Source organism: Melopsittacus undulatus, chromosome 3 (genome assembly GCF_012275295.1).
Source record: "Melopsittacus undulatus isolate bMelUnd1 chromosome 3, bMelUnd1.mat.Z, whole genome shotgun sequence".
Classification (NCBI taxonomy): Eukaryota; Metazoa; Chordata; class Aves; order Psittaciformes; family Psittaculidae; genus Melopsittacus; species Melopsittacus undulatus.
This window is the reverse complement of record NC_047529.1, coordinates 110,052,185-110,070,050: the sequence shown is the minus strand read 5'-3', so window position 1 is coordinate 110,070,050 and position 17,866 is coordinate 110,052,185. Positions and strand designations below refer to the sequence as shown.

Below are 17,866 nucleotides of genomic sequence, written 5' to 3'. Positions count from 1 at the left end.
CATAAAGGGACACAAAACTGGTCTGTAAGTGCTTAAGATGAGGGATTACAGGAGAATGCCTGTTTCTATGGTGTGCACCTAACTAAAAAGCAGAAAGGTTTGATTACTGTTGGTAAATATTAGGTTGAATTTTTCATCACTTCTCATAGAGAAATGCAGTAACAAGAAATTTGAAATATTATCTGTGATGTTAGATTAATGATGTAAAGCCTGAAAATATGATTTTTCATGAATTTTCATGAATTTTCTTACTTTCAAAGCCTGAAGGTATGAAAAACCCATACCCAGAAAGTCAGGTTCTTTCACTGGGGTAGAAAAGATGTATTGATTCAAAGAATTCTTCCCAGATGTTTTATATTTTCTGTGTCTTTCACATACGTTTCCTCTGGAAGATATTAAACGGTAGTAAGAAATATTAGTGGTTTATTAGACTAAAATATACATAGCTAATTAATCTTGAAGCAAATATATCCCCTGTCATTATGTATCCCTCCCCTCACTTCCGGAAGCAAACAGTACTATTTTTACATATATATTTCCATACAGGATTCAGAAAACCATTGTTTCAATTACTTTACATACATTCCCATAATATATAGTATGGGCCTTTAGTTTTTGAGTGAAAATTATGTCACTTAAGAAAACTCAAGAAACTTATTCCTGAGTAAAATCAAAGTAAACTTTCAGTTAGTTCTAAGACTTTGTTATCACATCCACCGGAAAGTTGTACCTCAGGGGCTGGTGCTATAAGATGCAAGCTGGCACACTCAAATTGTTTTTCCTCTATTTGTTAACCTCTGGGAGTCATGGTATTATTACTTTTCTTTGGAAGTGGTTAAAGGTTGTAGGTATTATGAGCTTAGATTGTCTGTGGTCTCTTCTAAAACCACTGTTGTGCCAGATTTGCACAGGCTCATGTTTGACTGATTCCAGAATTATTACTACAGAGAGCCATAAAACCTTCCTGATGCTATAGGAAATATCGTTATTCTGGATATATATATATTTTTTATACCAGCATAGGTTTTACTGCGTTTGGAGTTGGCAGACCAGTAGCACTGAACTAGGATCCAACAGGGAACAAATTGCACTGTCAGCTGCTGGCTTGATTTGCATTTCACATTTCTTGCTTGGTTCTTGGGTTCATCAGCATTCTTGGTGCTTCATCAGATGCCCATTAAAGCCAAGGTATTTAGAGCACACAATTCATAAAACGTGCTTGAAAATGTTTCAGTGAAGTTGCTTGATTATAATAGTATCTGCCAGTACTTTGGAAGACAAGATATTTTGAAATTATTGGTATATACATATATACATATGCACACACATCTATGCTGCCTGAGCAGTCAAAACTCCAGTTCTTTCAGAGCGCATTAGGCTTGATTGGAGCTAAACATAGAATCACAGATTGGTTTGGGTTGGAGGGACCTTAAAGCTCATCCAGTTCCAACTCACTGACATGGGCAGGGACACCTTCCACTAGACAAGGTTGCTCCAAGCCCTGACCAGCATGGCCTTGAACACTGCCAGGGATGGGGCAGCCACAGCTTTTCTGGGCACCCTGTGCCAGGGCCTCAGCACCCTCATAGGGAAGAATTTCTTCCTGATGTCTCATCAAAATCTGCCCTCTGTTGGGTTAAAGCCATTCCCCATGTCCTACCCTAAGGGCCTTTGTCAAAAGCCCTTCTTCAGATTTCTTGTTGGCCCCTTTAGGCACTGGAAGCTGCTCCCTGGAGCCTTCTCTTCTCCAGGCTGAACAAGCCCAGCTCTCAGCCTGTCTCCATAGCAGAGTTGCTCCATCCCTCAAAGCATCTTTGTGGCCTGCTCTGGACTCATTCCGACAACTCCACATCCCTCTTGTGTTGTTGCCACCAGAGCTGGACACAGGACTGCAGGAGGAGGTCTCACCAGAGCAGGGAAGGGGGAGAGAATTCCCTCCCACAACCTGCTGGTCACGCTGCTGGGGATGGGATGCAGACCAGGACATGGTTGGTGTGTAAAAGCATATATATTAAAAAAAAAGTGTATATGTAAAAATTATGTATAAGAATGTGTATTTCATGGCTTTATCCAACTGCTTTGAAGCCATTCACACATCTTTACCCTGTGAGCTTGGTCTCGTACAAGTGGCTGGATAGCAGAGGTTAAACTGTAGGCAGAGCCTACGTTTCATGTTGCAGTAGCTGTAGTCGTACTTCAGGTAATACTAAATGGGCTTCTTTGTCTATGTGGGTACGCTGGCCCCAGAAACAGGAGAGCTACATGGCCAAAGCACCTCCAAACCAAAAGTTTAGCTTTTCTGAAGAGCTGCTGGTTGGGATTCAAAGTGTCATTCAGGTGAATAGGAGGTCCCTGCACTGCTTCGTCCCAGGAAGCAGTGGTGGTGGTGTGATGGTTGGAGCAGTATTCATAGCACCTTCTGATTTGAAGTTCAAAATAATTTGCAGACACAGAGAACAACATTTATGCTACTTCTTGAGGCGCTTCACTCTTCTGAAGGTGCATCCTGTCTTCTGCCTACTCTTGGAAATAATACAGGAGAGTTTCCAGTCTCCTATATGTCTCCACTCTGTTATTGTGGCCTTCCCAGTTCAGATTAGATAAAGGCACAGCAGGAAAAGGAATTTGTTTCATTGCTATGTTCTCTCACAACTGCGTGACACTGAAGGAAAATAAAACAGAGGCTAAGAACTATAAACAGTGTGTTGGACTTCAGTGAGCCTTGTGTACAGAGCTGATTTTATCAGGGGAGCTCTGAAATGGTCATTTTTGCTAGTGGGCAAATATAACCTCTTAGAATCATGAGCCTGAAACGCTGTGCTATTTCAGGTCACTGGCAAGGATATAATAACATCATTCAAAAGTAATGTTGACTTATTGCAGTACTTATTAAGGCACAGATATTCCTATAGTGCCCATGATGAGGGTGCTGAAGAGGTAATCTCTCATTCAGCATATGTCTGAGGCTGTTTCTGATAGGAATAAGATTATTATGAATGAGCAAGTGATAAAGGAAAATTTATACTATTGCACTATGCAGCTGAGGCTGGAAAAGTGGAAATAGTATTTTAGTATGCCTAAGTTTTATCAGTCTCTTTCCTGTCTGTACTGCCATGATCCACAAAAACTGCATGTGAATTGATCTTCGCCAATTACAGAGAAAAATTATGGGACTTCTGTTATCTTGCAGTGAAGGAGGAGTACAGTGAGTCAAACTACTGCATGATTATGCAAGGACTTAAAAGAGAAACACTATCTACATACAGAAGTGCTTACTGCAGCTAAGCTGATTGTGACTGTCAGGTCTTTGCATCATACTTTATTTTATTAGGAAAAATTTCTTTGCAGAGGGTGCTCAGGCATTGGAATAGGCTGCCCAGGGCAGTGCTGGAATCACCGTCCCTAGAAGTGTTCACAAACTGTGTAGACAAGGTCCTTCATGACATGGTTTAGTGGTTGCCTTGGCAGTGCTGGGGAGCGGTTGGACTTGATCTTAAAGGTCTTTAACAACCTAGCTGATTCCATGGTACTATGATTCTATGATTTTGTTGTTCCAAAGGGCTGTACATAATGGCGTTGTAGTCCATAGCATGTTTAGCATGATGTTCAGAAGTTAAATATGGATGTAATCATAAGGAAGACATGAACTCAAAACACAGATTTGCTTCCTTGTTTTATGGGAGGTTGTATAAATGCCCACAGGTGTTGAAGAAGTGTGAAAAAATGAAATGGATCCTTTAAAAATGGAGTTTTGCATGTTGTCAGCTACACACGTGTATTGGAAATAGGCTCCCCAAAAATCACTATAGTGTGTTATCAACTGTGAAGGTGAAAATCTTTGCTATTGAAACTGCATGCTTGATACCGGTGCATAGTACTTCTGTACAAATGTAGGGAACTTGGGGAAACTTACTTTTTCATTAAGTTATATATATATCAAATAAGGCTAACACTCTGTCTTGAGGGCTGTGGAGGATGCATTTCACTTGCCAATACGTGGCCATTTACAAATGGTAACTTGGTTAATGATTGCAGCTCTACATTCTCTTATTTTGGAAAAGCTGCTGGGATATTTGCCTTTTATGCTGCTTGTCCTCTGCACTCAGAGGTGTTTTTCCTTTCCATGTAATTTTTTGATCTAAAATAATATATGTATGTACATATATATAGCAAATAGGAAAGCAGGTATGTAAAGTGAAGGTTATGAATAGTATAATTATGAATCACCGTAAAATTAGGCAGCTTTTTTTAATCCACAAAGCCTTTGATTTCTTGAAAGTACTGTGAAAAGGCACATATGCCATTATCATTACATGCTGGTTTTCTGCATTTCATAAATTAGTAAAGGAGGAGATTGCTTTAGAGTTGGGCCAATGTTATATTTCTTTGTACACATTTCTGTATGAAGAGAGTAAGCTGTGAATGAAGCAGGTGATGCAAATAAGCCATTGCATCCATGAGAGATAATGGGTGAAATCTGTTCTGATTCATAGTTGAACCAGGTGGAATAAAACAGAGTGAGGGTTTCTCTCACAGGATAACTGGGAGATAACTCCCATGACAGGCAAAAGGTGAGCGTGTGCTGGATCCCTGCTTGACACCTTCTAGTCATGGAAAAGTAGGACCTGCAAATAGAGAAACGTTGAAATAATCCTCAAGGCAAAAAGAGGAACGTTGAGAACATTATTTAAGCAGCTGAGGAAATGAGAATTCTTTTCAGAGTATTTCATTTTGGAATGATAGTACCTGAAGAGGTGATAGTGTCATGCCAGTGTCATGCCAAAACATTGAGGGATTTTCTCCAAAGGCCTTCAGCAGCTACTCAGCTGTGTAAGTGGAATATGCAAGCACTATTGGACAGTGAAGTCAGGTATTTAAGCAGAGAATAAAATAAAGTGGAAGAACTCCTGACTTCTTCACTTGGGAGACTTCCAGAGATGAGGAGCTGCAGGATGCACTTACTACAGGGAGCAGTGCCAGGGTGGAAGGAGAAAGCAGGAGCAGACACAAAGGCTGTGCAGTAGAGGTGAACCCAGTTGAGGAAGGATGGATGTGGATGACCAGCTTGTGCAACCTAAAGCATTTCATTGTGTTTCAGCTGGTTGTGTAAAAACCTCAAGAAGCATTTTAGCTTTTAAGAAGGATGTACCAACACCAGGGATATGAAATTCCACACAGCATTGCCACTGACGAGCTGCTAATCTTGTAGTGTGCAGTGCTTTTTTATTTTGTTTTTCCTTTTTATTTTTTCTCTTTTCCATTTAATAAATACCCATGTTCAGGAGTAGAACCGATGTGGTAGGAGGGGAAGAAAATGAGAAAGCCCTTAAGTTACAGTTGTAATTGATATGGAAGACTTCGATGCAGCGCGACCGTGGGGACTGCGGCAGGCAGGGCCGGAGGGGGGAGGCAGGCAGGGCATGCGTCGCTCCCGCCGGTGGGGGGCGCGTCAGGGTCGGCGGGAGGGGGAGAGCCTGAGGGGCGGCCATGAAGACAGGTTGTGAGGGGAAAGGGGGGGCGGCCGTGGGGTGTGAGGGGAGATGGGTGGTGGCCATGAGGGTACAGGCAGCAGCTATACAGTGTGGCATACTATGGGCAGGGGGAAGATGAGGGGTGGCTGTGAGTGGAGGTCATCTGTGGAGATCAGTCTGCCCTCAGTATCATGGTTTAGTGCTGGTCTTGGCAGTCCTGGGGTAACAGATCTGAAAGGTTTTTTCCAACCTAGTTGATGCTGTGATTCTATGAAATGTCCCGTTAGAGTGAACATTTCAATAATGAAAAGGTAATAAAAATGAAAATAGGCTAATATCACAATTGTGGAAAATCTACTGCCTTGGTCCTGAGTATGAATGTATGTGGGAAGTCCTGTTAGCCCTGGATGCACTCAGGTACAGGGATATACAGGCAAAGCCCAGCAAATAAATCAGTGTCTCAGTCTGTAGTGATCTCTTCATTAAACGAAAGTTTCCCCCTTTGTTATCACTTGTGAAGACTGAGTATAAATGTGGTTTGGAGGAAGGAGAAGCAGGGCTGGGCCTTGGCTTCTGTAACCATAAAATCCTCACATGTCTTCCGAGTGACACTGCAAGGCTTTCCATTTTGAAAGCCCAAAAGGAAAGACAGTGTTTAATCCTCATGGAGGTGAGGGACAGGACAGGGAAAGAAAACCTCTGTTTTCTTCCTTCCCCCTCCTCATTTTGGTCTGACTTTCTTGGAATAAAGGAGAGCTCCATGTGGTGAAATAACTCATTTGGAATATCAATTCTCCATCAAAGAGACGTCTCAGACATACTGAGCTGTCAGGAGGCTTGTCACTGCCACATGCAAGCCTTCAGAAGTTACCTCTGAGGAGGGACGATGTTAGAAATCTTACACACACTGTCTCCATTTCTTGCTAAAACAACTCCTAATTAGTTCTTCTTTTTCTTTTCCTTTTTTTTTCTCCTTTAAATATGCAGCACCAGGGAAAAATTGGAGTTAAATTTAATGTTGGAACTGATGACATCTCAATTGAGGAGATCAACGCAATCATTAATGATGGAAAATACCATGTGGTACGGTTCACAAGAAGTGGTGGCAATGCCACATTACAGGTGGACAACTGGCCAGTTATCGAACGTTACCCAGCAGGTAAGGGCTTACACAGACACTTGTGAGTAAGAGGGTGGGGGATGCCTGCTCATTTTGCTTCTCTTCTAGTACGTCAGCTCCTTCACAATGGCTTGCTAGCTAATTAAGTAGTTAGAGTCCTGAGCAATATGCAGTTTATGATGATGGCATTTCCTAAGTGAGTTTAAAAGCACAGATTCAGGTTATTACTGCCAGTGCAAAAATACAGTTATCAAGGCGTGAAATAGTGGTTGTGTTTCTTGTTTCATTTGTTTTTATTGGATGATTGTTGTAGCGGGGAAAAAAAGGCTTTGACAAAAGCTACACAGTAAAGTGACTCAAATCGATCTCCAAATGATGGGGATTTTACTGATGAAAAGGTTGTCTGTGTTCTTTTAATTATGAGTTGATATTAAAGCAGTCTGAAACTGATGAATTTAACAGAAGTGTTCCAGCAGCCATAACCGTCCCTGGAGACATTCAAGTCCAGGCTGGAGGTGGATCTGGGCAACCTGATCTAGTTGGAGATGTCCCTGCTTATTGCAGAGGGTTGGGCTTGATGACCTTTGAAAAGGTCCCTTCCAACCCAAACTGTTCTGTGCTTCTGTAACCAAAAGATGTATCAGTTATCAATTGTATGGCCAACCAAATTAAGACACTTTCACTTAAAACACAAACTACAGGATATTACTTACGTAAGTGATAGTGGTTACTTGAACAGCACCACTCATGTGAATGCAAAGTTGCCTTGTTTGGACCCATATTTACCTCTATGCAAATGCCATGCACTGTTACTAATTTTATTAATTTTTAAAAGCAACAGGTTTTTCAGACATGCAGTGCCTTTCTTATTGAATAGTACTACTGAACCATTAATAGTAACTTACAAATCTGCATGTTCTCTGTTAACAGTTGGTGTATGTTTTTATATGAGTAAACAAAAGGCAGCAAATCCAGAGATGTAAGATACTCTGATTTGCATATTTTGCTACTACATAAATGACAGCTCTGATTTACCTGTTTATAAGTAGAAAATATTTCATTTTGGGGGTGGGGTGAAACAGGAGGGTATTTATATATATATAGGTATAATATTTATATTATAAGATATATAATATATATATTATAAGGAACACATAAGCCATTCCTTGTACTGATTATTAGTTGGGTATTGGGTTTTTTGGGGGGGAGGTTGAGTTGTAGTCCAGCTGTTCACCTGACTTTTTAAAAAATAAAAATAATTAGAATAAAATCCCCAGGTGAAATATAATGCTTCAGATCATTTCTTGGAGATAATTTAGAATTTAAAATACAAATGAAAGTATGCATCACAAATGAAATTCTGTATAGCAGGAGTTGTTGAAATATCCCACCTGTGTGCTAATGCGTTATGAATGACTGACAGTTCTGGCAATTAGAAACAATTACTGTCTTTAATTTAGAAGCATTTCTGAGAGGGGATAAGCTCTTGAAGGAAAGAGGGATACTGAATGATACATGGCCTGTGATCTTTCAGATATTCCTGTTCTGCCACATGTTCCCCTTAATTCCTAACTTTTGCAATGTTTGGTAAATGGTAGCTGAAATAAGATGGTAGAAGCTGGGGAGATGTGTGTCTTAGTTTGTGCTTAAGACGTACATATCAGAAAGGAAAAAATAAGGTTTGGGGTGATTTTTTTGGTTTTTTACCTAGATGATGAGCATAAAAATATTTTTCTTTTTCATTTCTGTTCTGTTTCTTCCTGAAAATACAAAGTGGCTGCAATAAGGACAAACTGCAGCTGAGTTCTGAAGATACTGGCACACAGAATTTGTTTATACTGAACATGGATCAGTTCAGGAAATAGAGTGATTTCCCTGAGATGGAATTAGCGGAGGGGATGTTTTCTTTGAAAAAGCAAAACACCACATTAGAGCTTTTTCAGTTTCCTTTAGCAATCTATGCACAAGCTGCATATCAAGGCATTTTCAGTGGCTTCATCAGCCAGTGTACAGGATCCCTTCACATGCTTCATTGCTGGATCTTCCAAGACTGCTGTTTGCCTTTAATTTTCTTTGTCTTTCCCACAGTAATGTTCTATGGCTCTTGTATAGCATTGCTTTTGAAATCCAACCTCCCCCTTTTCTCCTTCTGTCTCTCTCCCTTCCCAACATGAGAGCACTCAGCCATACTTTTTTTTATGATTCCACGTTACTCCATCAGGTTTGGCACTCTTCATTTAAACCCTTTTTAAACACCAGTTTACACACAGACTGGTATTGATGTACCTTCTGGAAAAGATGCAGACTTGTCCTGAAAACGATGCTGCCTTTGAGCAAGGTTGATACTGCTTTGAAGATATTAATAGCACCCTGTTCAAAGCTACCACTGTCATTCCTGTTCTAAAGGTAGTATTTCTGAAAGTGAGATCTTAAGGATATCAAAAGGCACAGTTTGGCCAGTGTTGCTGCATCCAATTTAGATGTACTTCTGGTGTTTAGGGACCGACAATAGTACCTGGCAGTACTGGTTAACCAGCTTACTTGCTCTTTGATCATGTTTTGGATGGAGGATATGTTGCAGTTGTACACTGTGCACCAAATTTGACCCTGTTTGCATGAATGAGACCTCATTGGCTTCCATTTCAGTGCTAGAAAGAATATTTTTTTTTGCTTTGTGCCTGTTTTCTGTATAATTTCTCAATGTGCCTCTGCCATTGTACCTAAACACAGACTTACCTCTTCTCCTCCTGGGGTTTTTTAATTAAGAGAAATGAGATTAGCAGCTTCAGTTATCAGTTTGCTATTCTTAAACATGCTGGATTTCCTTTTTTCAAAAGTATAGTAATATAAAAAACCTCTCCCAGTTGGTTGTGTGAAGCATAGCAGCTGATCAATTCTTCTATCTATACAAGGAGCAATTGTGCTCTGAATTACAGTTCTGGTTGGAGTCTCTGACTAAAAGACATTGCTTCTTTGTGATCAGTATATTAAAATAATGGGTGAAGACTTCTGAGAGGATTTTCTGGTCACAGGCTCAGGATTTCCAGGTTTCATTGCCTGTGTAGCCTTTATGTTGCCCCATCTAAATCCTGTAGATACGTGCACCCAAGGCCTAGTAACAGTCAGTGCTCTATCACTTGCTGGGAGGATGCTTGTGGGCACCCCAGCTCAAAGCTGAGCACCTTTTGAAAATGAGCTGTGGCCCTGGTTGCCCCAGGTCTGTGTGGCGTTTGTAGGGAGCCTGAACTCAGCCCTGGGTCTCAGGAGCTGCTGAGAGTTAGTCTTCCTGCAAAGGGTTTTCTCGCTGTAGCACACGATTCCTTAATACTGCTTTATGAGCAGTCAGAGAGGTAGACGCCTTGCAGAGAGTATCAAATAGCAATGCTCCATAGGGTTTCCTTATTTACTTTGTGTGTTTTATTCCAGCATTCATAAAATGCAGAAATGACCCTAGAAGTTTAATAGGATCTAGCATATTTCTCTTGCACATCGTTCTCCATCCCACTGGGCTTGAGTGTCATGTTTTCGCTGGGCCAATGCACCTTCAGTTTGTACCTGGGTAGATATGAAAGGAGAGATTTGTAAAAGGAAAAGAATTGGGTTTGGCCAGTGATAGACAGTTATCATCCTTGTGAAGGCAGCTGGTTGTTCTTTGGAGTATTTTTGGGGGAAATATGTGTTAGTCCTTAGACAAAAGCAAAGATTTTGGTGTACTGAAGTAGCTGGATGATTTTTAGAGACAAGAGGTTTAGCTTTAGTTTTGTATGTTCTTCCAGACTCCCCTCAGAGTCTTTCGGTTTTACTCCTAAGTTTCTGTCTTGCCATTTCTCTGAGTGCATTGCTAGAGCTGTAAGGATGTACTCTTCAGTTTCTGCTCTTTAGTAAATGTTTCTCCTGTTTTTCTCACTTCCTCAGTGTGATTGAAAATGTTACATTGTATTTTTTGATAGGTAAGTTGCACAGTTCTGTACTGGATTTCTGTATTCCATCTTTCATAACTAAATTCAGTGTTATGTCTCTACTAAATTGTTATCATCCTTCTACACCTTCCCAAAGAACTTTAATATTTCACCTTCATCTCTTTCAGATAGTGATTTCCCATTACCTTTCCTGTATGCAGCTTAATTTCTGATCATATTAACAGCAAAATGCTGACTGCAAGCTCAGAGTTCCTAATCAATACACTAACCCCATTTTCCATGCAGATAATTTCTGTTACTTCTGGGTCATCTTGTCTGATTCACAACAGTTGTTACTGCACCATAGTAGCAACTCCAGCTACTACTGTGAGCAGATTTCTGTTGTAACTTCAGTTATATGGTAATTCTGCACTGAAATGTAGATTTGCTAAGAATGCCTTTCTGGTAAGAAACCAACAGACTTGTTAATTTTGGTCAAAATGAATAGAAAATTATGGCCAAAAGAAAATAATAGGAAATAGGGTTTGGTAATGTCAGAATATTAATTTTGGTATTTTCTTAATAAAATGTTCTGACTCTTCATGTCAAGATTGTCCAGTGTTTCTAGGAGGATCTGGGTAATCTCAGAACACAGCATCTCATTTTATTTGAAACAACCTTTTCTTCCTTACCTGAAAGAAAATCTGTTTCAAATCAAATGAAGGGAGGTGGGAAGGGATATATTAAAACAAACAAACAAACAAACAAACAAACCTAATCTTTCTCACAGCAGTGCTCGTAACTGTATCTCTTTAACAAGAAAAATTATTTTCTCCATTTTCTAATTTCCCTTCTTTATTAGTGAAGGGTGTGCATTTTCCTAGCCTGGGAAAGTGTATCAGAGCAAGCTAGATGACTTTCTAAAGGCACAATAATCATCATTTATTGTGAAGGATTTTCAGAATCACTTTTCTGTGAATACCTCTATACTTTCTGCAGTGAAAGGGAGTTTTCCCAATGCTGATTCTCTCAAGAAACATGGTGTAACCAGTCATTTTACCAGTGGGAACCTACTCTTCAGAACTTCCATCATAAATCAAACTGATGCAGAATTTGATTGTGTATAAGATGATCTCTTAGGTATTGGCCAACTTGTCTATATTTTCAGAGCTGTTCAGACACTGGGAATGCTCAGCAGTTCCTGGGGCCCTGCAGCAGTCTAGAAGATACAGTCTGATGTAGGCAGGTATCTAAAATGATACCTTCCCTTGATCTCTGGTCAGCCTTAGAGCAGCATAGCTTAGTGGCAGCTGGCTTCAGGTACCCCATGGGTCAGCAGATGTTTTCAGGGATGTGTCTGACAGACCTAGATCTGGTAGCATAAGTATCTCACACATGTTGTTCACACAAAAGAGATTGTCCAAAACGCTGCCAGACTAGTGGAACAGATGTATCTCTGTGACTGGGGAATATAAATTATGATTGAGTAGCCACACCAAAGAAGAACCTGTGTTAGAGTCCATGTACGTTGGCAGAAGATCAAGCTGCAGGCTGACATTATGGTTGGTGCCAAGTACCTCTGCAATAAGGCAGTTGGCAGCTGAGGCTTTTCAGACTTCCGTATAATACAGAATAATTCTGCTCTGGGTTTTGGTTTTGATATTTTTTTTCCCCTTTATCGCATAAAGTTAAACATCTAAGGGCACGCATGTTGTCTCTTGGATTTTCTCTGGATCTGTGGGCTAAAGGTTGCTATTGCAGAACATCCAAGGGCTATGGGAAGGGGGCATCTCATTTAAATGCTTCTCTTGATCCTGTATTCTGGAAAATAGACAAAGCTTATGCAATTCTTGTCGAGAGATACACCTGACTTTAGGATAAGTGCTAAAAGTCAACTGTACCATGTTCCTGTTTAGGATAAGTGCTATCCATTTAGTCTGGGTTTGTGTGTTCAGACTGACCATAAAATTCACAGGAGACATTTGTGTCAGTACATTTGTTTCCCCGGACAAGTAGTATTTTCCAGGCTGTTCATGTAGTTGTCTAACTTGCATGCCATTGGTTTAGAAATACCTTCCAAATTCAGGCCCCCACAGCCACCAAAGACCTGTTTCTCATTCATCGTAAGTGTGGTGGCCAGGAGAGGTCTCAAGCTCGTTCCAAACGTAGAATCATAGAACTGCAGATTGGTTTGGGTTGTAAGGGACCTTAAAGCTCATCCAGTTCCAACCCCCACCACAGACAGAGGCACCTTCCACTGGACCAAATTGTTCAAAGCCCTGTCCATACTTTTGAATATCCTGATAAAGTGGGCAGACAGCCTATTATCAGCACATCCGTGCAAAATCATAATGGTCCAGGTGAGTGAGGTAGAAACCTGACAAGGAAACGGTCACTCAGTATTTGCCTTGCCTTGTATTTGCCATACAGTAATATTTTAAACATCATCATCCCACCCCACCCCCCCCCCCCCCCAGTCACTGCTTTTAGGACATGGGAATTTAAGGGTTTTTTCCATGCTGAAATAATGTCAGTCTTCTGACTCATATTTCTTTACTTGTCCAGCTACACATTGTCTTTACCTTTTTCCTCACATGGTTCCTTCGTTGGTTAAGAGAATACGTCTTGGTGTTCTCTCAATGTCCTTTGCCGTAGTCAGAGTTTTTCCACTTTGACAGTCAGTTCTGTCATTTCAATAAGTCAGTCCTGAGGGTGGACATAGATGATATGAAGAGTGTTTTATTTTGATGAGCTGTGAAGCTCACAAACTTGACTCAGTGTCTCATTCCTTGGTGGGAGCAATGCTTCCAAAGACAAAATAAAAACTACCTTTCTGCCCAGGAGGAAAATGCAGTGGAAAAGACTTAAGTTTTGTTCACAGCAGTTAAACTTATGTGAAACAGATACTGCCCAATATCTGCTGGCTTATATGTCATTTTCCTGCTGTGAGAAACTAGCAGTACCAGTGAAACAAGGACATGTCATTATACTTTACATGCCTTGGAGGTAAAAGTGTTTGGAAAGAACAGGAGGACTTCTCAGGAACTCTCCATCTGGGAATATGTGTAGATGAAGTATACAGTGCAAGTGAACATTTTAGGTATGAATTTATGCCATATGTATAAAATCAGGCTGTAGATATGGGCCTAAAATATTTAGTCCATGGAATTACTAAGCAGAGAAAGGGAAAAACATCAGCTAAGTCAGTAGTTTCTTGGTTACCAAGTAATGTCTCCTCCTCCCAGATTTGGAAAGCAAACCTCATCAGTGTTCTTTATAGCCTTTCATGAGTCCATGGAGTCATGTGTCCCTGGGGTTCTGTTTATGGTAAGGTCTCCGTCTGGAAATGTCTGCTGGTAACTATTTTAGTTAAACTTGCTCTGGTTTGATGGGACATAATGGGGAATAAATATGAATGAGTTAATAGATTTATTTTTCTTTATTTGCACAAAGTCTTTGACAAAGTTCCTTATGTGAAAATGTTCAGGAACAAATTACACAATCCTGGTGATAAAGGCAAAATTCTTTCATGGATGAGACTGTCTTATGGAGAAGAGAGGTATCGATTCCCACCTAATGAAAATCAGTGAATTAAATCCATTGATTTTCAATGGAAATATGATCATTTAAACCTTAAATTATATATTAATTTACATTGATTTAAAAAAAGAAGTTAGAAACCATACATACTGCCTGTAGATTTCAAGATTACTAGAGAGACAAAGATAACTGAATGAAGAATTAGAAGAACAATATCTACTTTCTTTGACAGGCAATGAAAAAAAACAGAAGGAAAAAAAGGAAGATATTTTAAAACATAACAATTTAACCCCCCTGATTTTTACATTTCTAAAATTTAAAAACAAAAAATTCAGTCTCTTATGTAATTTATTTGCCCCTTTTTTTTTTTGTAGAGTAAGAGATTTTGTAAAATCTTAATTAACTTAAATGTTTTGATCAATCAAAGCATTTTTCATTCGTGTCCCAAAGTTAAAAAATTGACTTTCCCTATTGGCTAGCCATCATAACAATAAAAGTTTATATATGAGAAATAATACACTCAGGTAAGATAATTTGAATTTTTGTAGAGATATATCATTATAGCCTTTCTTCTGAGGCATTTTCATTTTAAATTCATTTTTTCAAAAGTATATGGGGCTGGAAATGGACAATAACAAAAACTAGGACCTCCTGTAGAGACATATTAAGACATGAATGCTGAAAGTAATTTCCAGTGATACATTCTATTTTCCCTTTTCATAGCTCAAAACCTCATGGCTCAGTACCATTCTGCAGCTGACTAGTATACCCACTGAACATTTTTTGTCATTAATACTCTCTTGTAATATCCCAGTTTACTGCAGGAAAAAATGGTGTGACTAGTCCTATATCTGAAGTGTGTGACCTGTATTTTGTGGTATAAGCTTAGTGTCACTTCTGTTAACTTAGGGCTCAGTTCCTTTTGACTGACAACTGCAGCCTTTTCAGAGTTACCAATATGTCTTGTTTCATGATATCTGCAGATTTCATTGTCTGGTCACCATCTTATACTGAGATCAGTGAATAAAACACCAAAGATTGGTCCTAGAACTCATCTCAGATACTTTCTTAGGACTTTTACCCTGATAGTTTTCCTATGGGAAAACCACTGGTTTTCCTTACATACCTGCAGTGATCTCAGTGATAGCTCTTATGACGTAGTCTAAGACGGTTTCAGAATTCACCATTAAACTCATCTTGTTAATTTAACATAGAACTCAACATTTAGTTTGTTATATTTGCTTGACTTAAACACATGTAGAGCTTCCAGCCATTCAACTAGATGGCATCAGCTCTCCAAAATACTTGGGGAGCTTTGATAGGTCTGACTGACCTACTGTCTCTTGAGGATTTTTATTTTTCAGATACAGCTAATATAGTGGGGAGCAATGGTATAGTTGACACACTTGCAGGTCTGAATAGGACAAATAATGACTGCTTATCATCTGTGGGAATGATTCACAAAGAAACTGAAGATGACAACTTACTAAAGCGGGAGTATTAGGAAGAAGGTGGCTCCTGTGCACTAGCTAGTTCCTGGAAAGGACTTGCAGCCTGGAAAGATGCAGCACCTTGAGTGTGGCCTGAAACAAGCAGCCTGTGTATTCAGAAGCCTGTCAATAGACACAGAACCAGGATACTAGGCTGTGGTGTCTACAGGAGAGAGAGAAAGGATGAGAGAAAAAAATCCTCATTCAGTGCTATCTCTCGTGTCTTTTTTTATTCAGCCCTTTACTGTACACTTTTTTATACTGTTTTCCACAGTTAATCAATGATTTGCTACATGGCATCATATTCAGTGCTTTACTGAAATCCAGATAAATTAGATATAGTCCATTTCCTTAATCTAGAAAATCAGTTAACTTACTAAATACAGCTATTAGATTAGTCTGATGTGATTTGGTAAAGTTTTGCATTTTATCTCATTTTCCTATTGCTTCCATGTCTTTAATTCTTTGCTTTCAAATTTATTCTAAAGCACTGTGTACAGATAAGGTCAGACTAAATAGTTTGACTGGATGGCTTTTTTCCCTTTCCCCTGTAAAGCTATTTCATTTTCTGTTCTTTAAAGAAGTAGCAAAAAGTACAAAGGTACAAAAACATGTACTTTTGGCTTGTTGTTTTTAAGTTCTGGGATAGACATTATCTTCCTCACTTTCTGACACCAGAAGTTCATTAAGAATAGGTATGTAAGCTTTCTTGTGAGCTGCGGATCATTATCAACCTTATTACAAACCCTTGTTTCCGTGTTCTCTGTTTATAGCACTTAAAGGCTCTCTGTCTTTTCAATTTATTTTACTTTCTTTGAAATATATAAATAACATATGTACACATATAACTATATCTTATATATTTTTTTATATATGTATAAATTTATAAGCACTAGCATATAAGTTTATACTTGATCTTAAGTAGTTTCCAAGTGTCCTTCCTGGCAGACTTCAGCCTCTCAGACTGATTACACAACCTGGTTTCCTTCACTTGATCAAATTTTGTTCTTTTGAAATCAAGAATCTGATTTAAAGACTTATTTTTAGTTGTCCTTGTATTAGAGTCAACTCCTGATCATTCAATGTCAACCGTGATAATCAAAAAGTTTCCTGCAATTAACTTTCCTATGCTGTTTTCATTATTTATCCAAGGCAAAGCCAAAATAACATGGAGTTTTTGTTTGTTTCAACTGGACAAAATCTTCATTGGGTATTATGGGAAGCTGGTATTTACCTGTATTCACACAATTACATTCAATTATAATATGAATAAAATAAGGCATTATAGCAGCTTGTAAAGTAATGACATAAACAAATTAAAATAAGACAAGGACATATGTGAAACTCAACTTCAGCAAGTTCTCCACAATACAGTAAGATGTAAGAAAACAGTTAGCAGATATCAAAATAGTTTAAAAGATTCAGTTTTAGTTAACCACAAATGGTTACAGTGGCTGTAAATGTAACTAGGCAAGCATGCTACCTTGCTACCTTTGTCAACATGCAATTCCACAAGTGATTTCTTGCCATCTTTTCCTGATTCATACAGCCCTGACTATTCTTAGGTTATGAATAAATGTATTTTTCAGCATGTATCTAGATCTCACTTTCAGTATAATTTTATTGTTCATGTGAAAGATAGATGTTAACAAAAACAGTGATTTATTTTTCTATTCTGTTTGGGTGAACCTCTGTTACAGTTTATCCAAAGTCAATTGAGTATATTTCTCTTCTAAAAAGCACTGCTGCCCTTTGAGAGATTACGAAATTGTTCTATCCTGCCCAGGTGATACCCAAACAAGGCACTACAGTAAGTTTCTTTTCAAAAAGTGGTTTCACTCGAGTTTCCCAAATCAGCTTTTTAATTTGACAGCTTATCAGGTTTTTCTGTCAGATAATGATACATAATAATGCTTCTCAGAGTCTGCAGACAGATTTTCTTTTTTCCTTTATTTTTCATCTTGGATATCCTGGTGAAATACAAAGGCTCATCCTTCCTTTGACTTGATAGATGCTGTAATTAAATTCAGATCTTGATAAAATGTGTGGCACAGTTGTCATTACTTGATCACAGAAGGTATAACACCTTTCAGTTAAATACAGCAAGGTGGCATAATGCATCTAGTTTAGGAGGAGAAAGAAAATGTCAAAGGAGCAGTGATTCAGAAAATAGTGTTCCAGAATAGTGAAACAGTTACCCGCTCTTTTTGTGTTTTGTAGCAAAGGATGGTGCCCATACTTGCTTACCATAATTAGACACAGAGTGATAAGTAGAATTTCTGAAGACCACAAGCTATGTGGATTCAAGTTAAAGGAAGAAAGTAGGAATAAAACCAGATCTCAGAA

General features: G+C 39.0%; 1 protein-coding gene across 21 annotated transcripts in view; it reads left to right on the top strand.

The window, feature by feature from the left end:
- NRXN1 (neurexin 1) overlaps window positions 1-17,866 on the top strand; it is a 678,674-nt gene that overhangs the window by 550,940 nt on the left and 109,868 nt on the right. For all 21 annotated transcript variants that reach the window (XM_034060547.1, XM_034060546.1, XM_034060544.1 and 18 more), the window contains one exon: window positions 6,459-6,630. In XM_034060547.1, coding sequence (XP_033916438.1) covers window positions 6,459-6,630 — 172 coding nt within the window. The remainder of the gene's footprint in view (window positions 1-6,458; window positions 6,631-17,866) is intronic.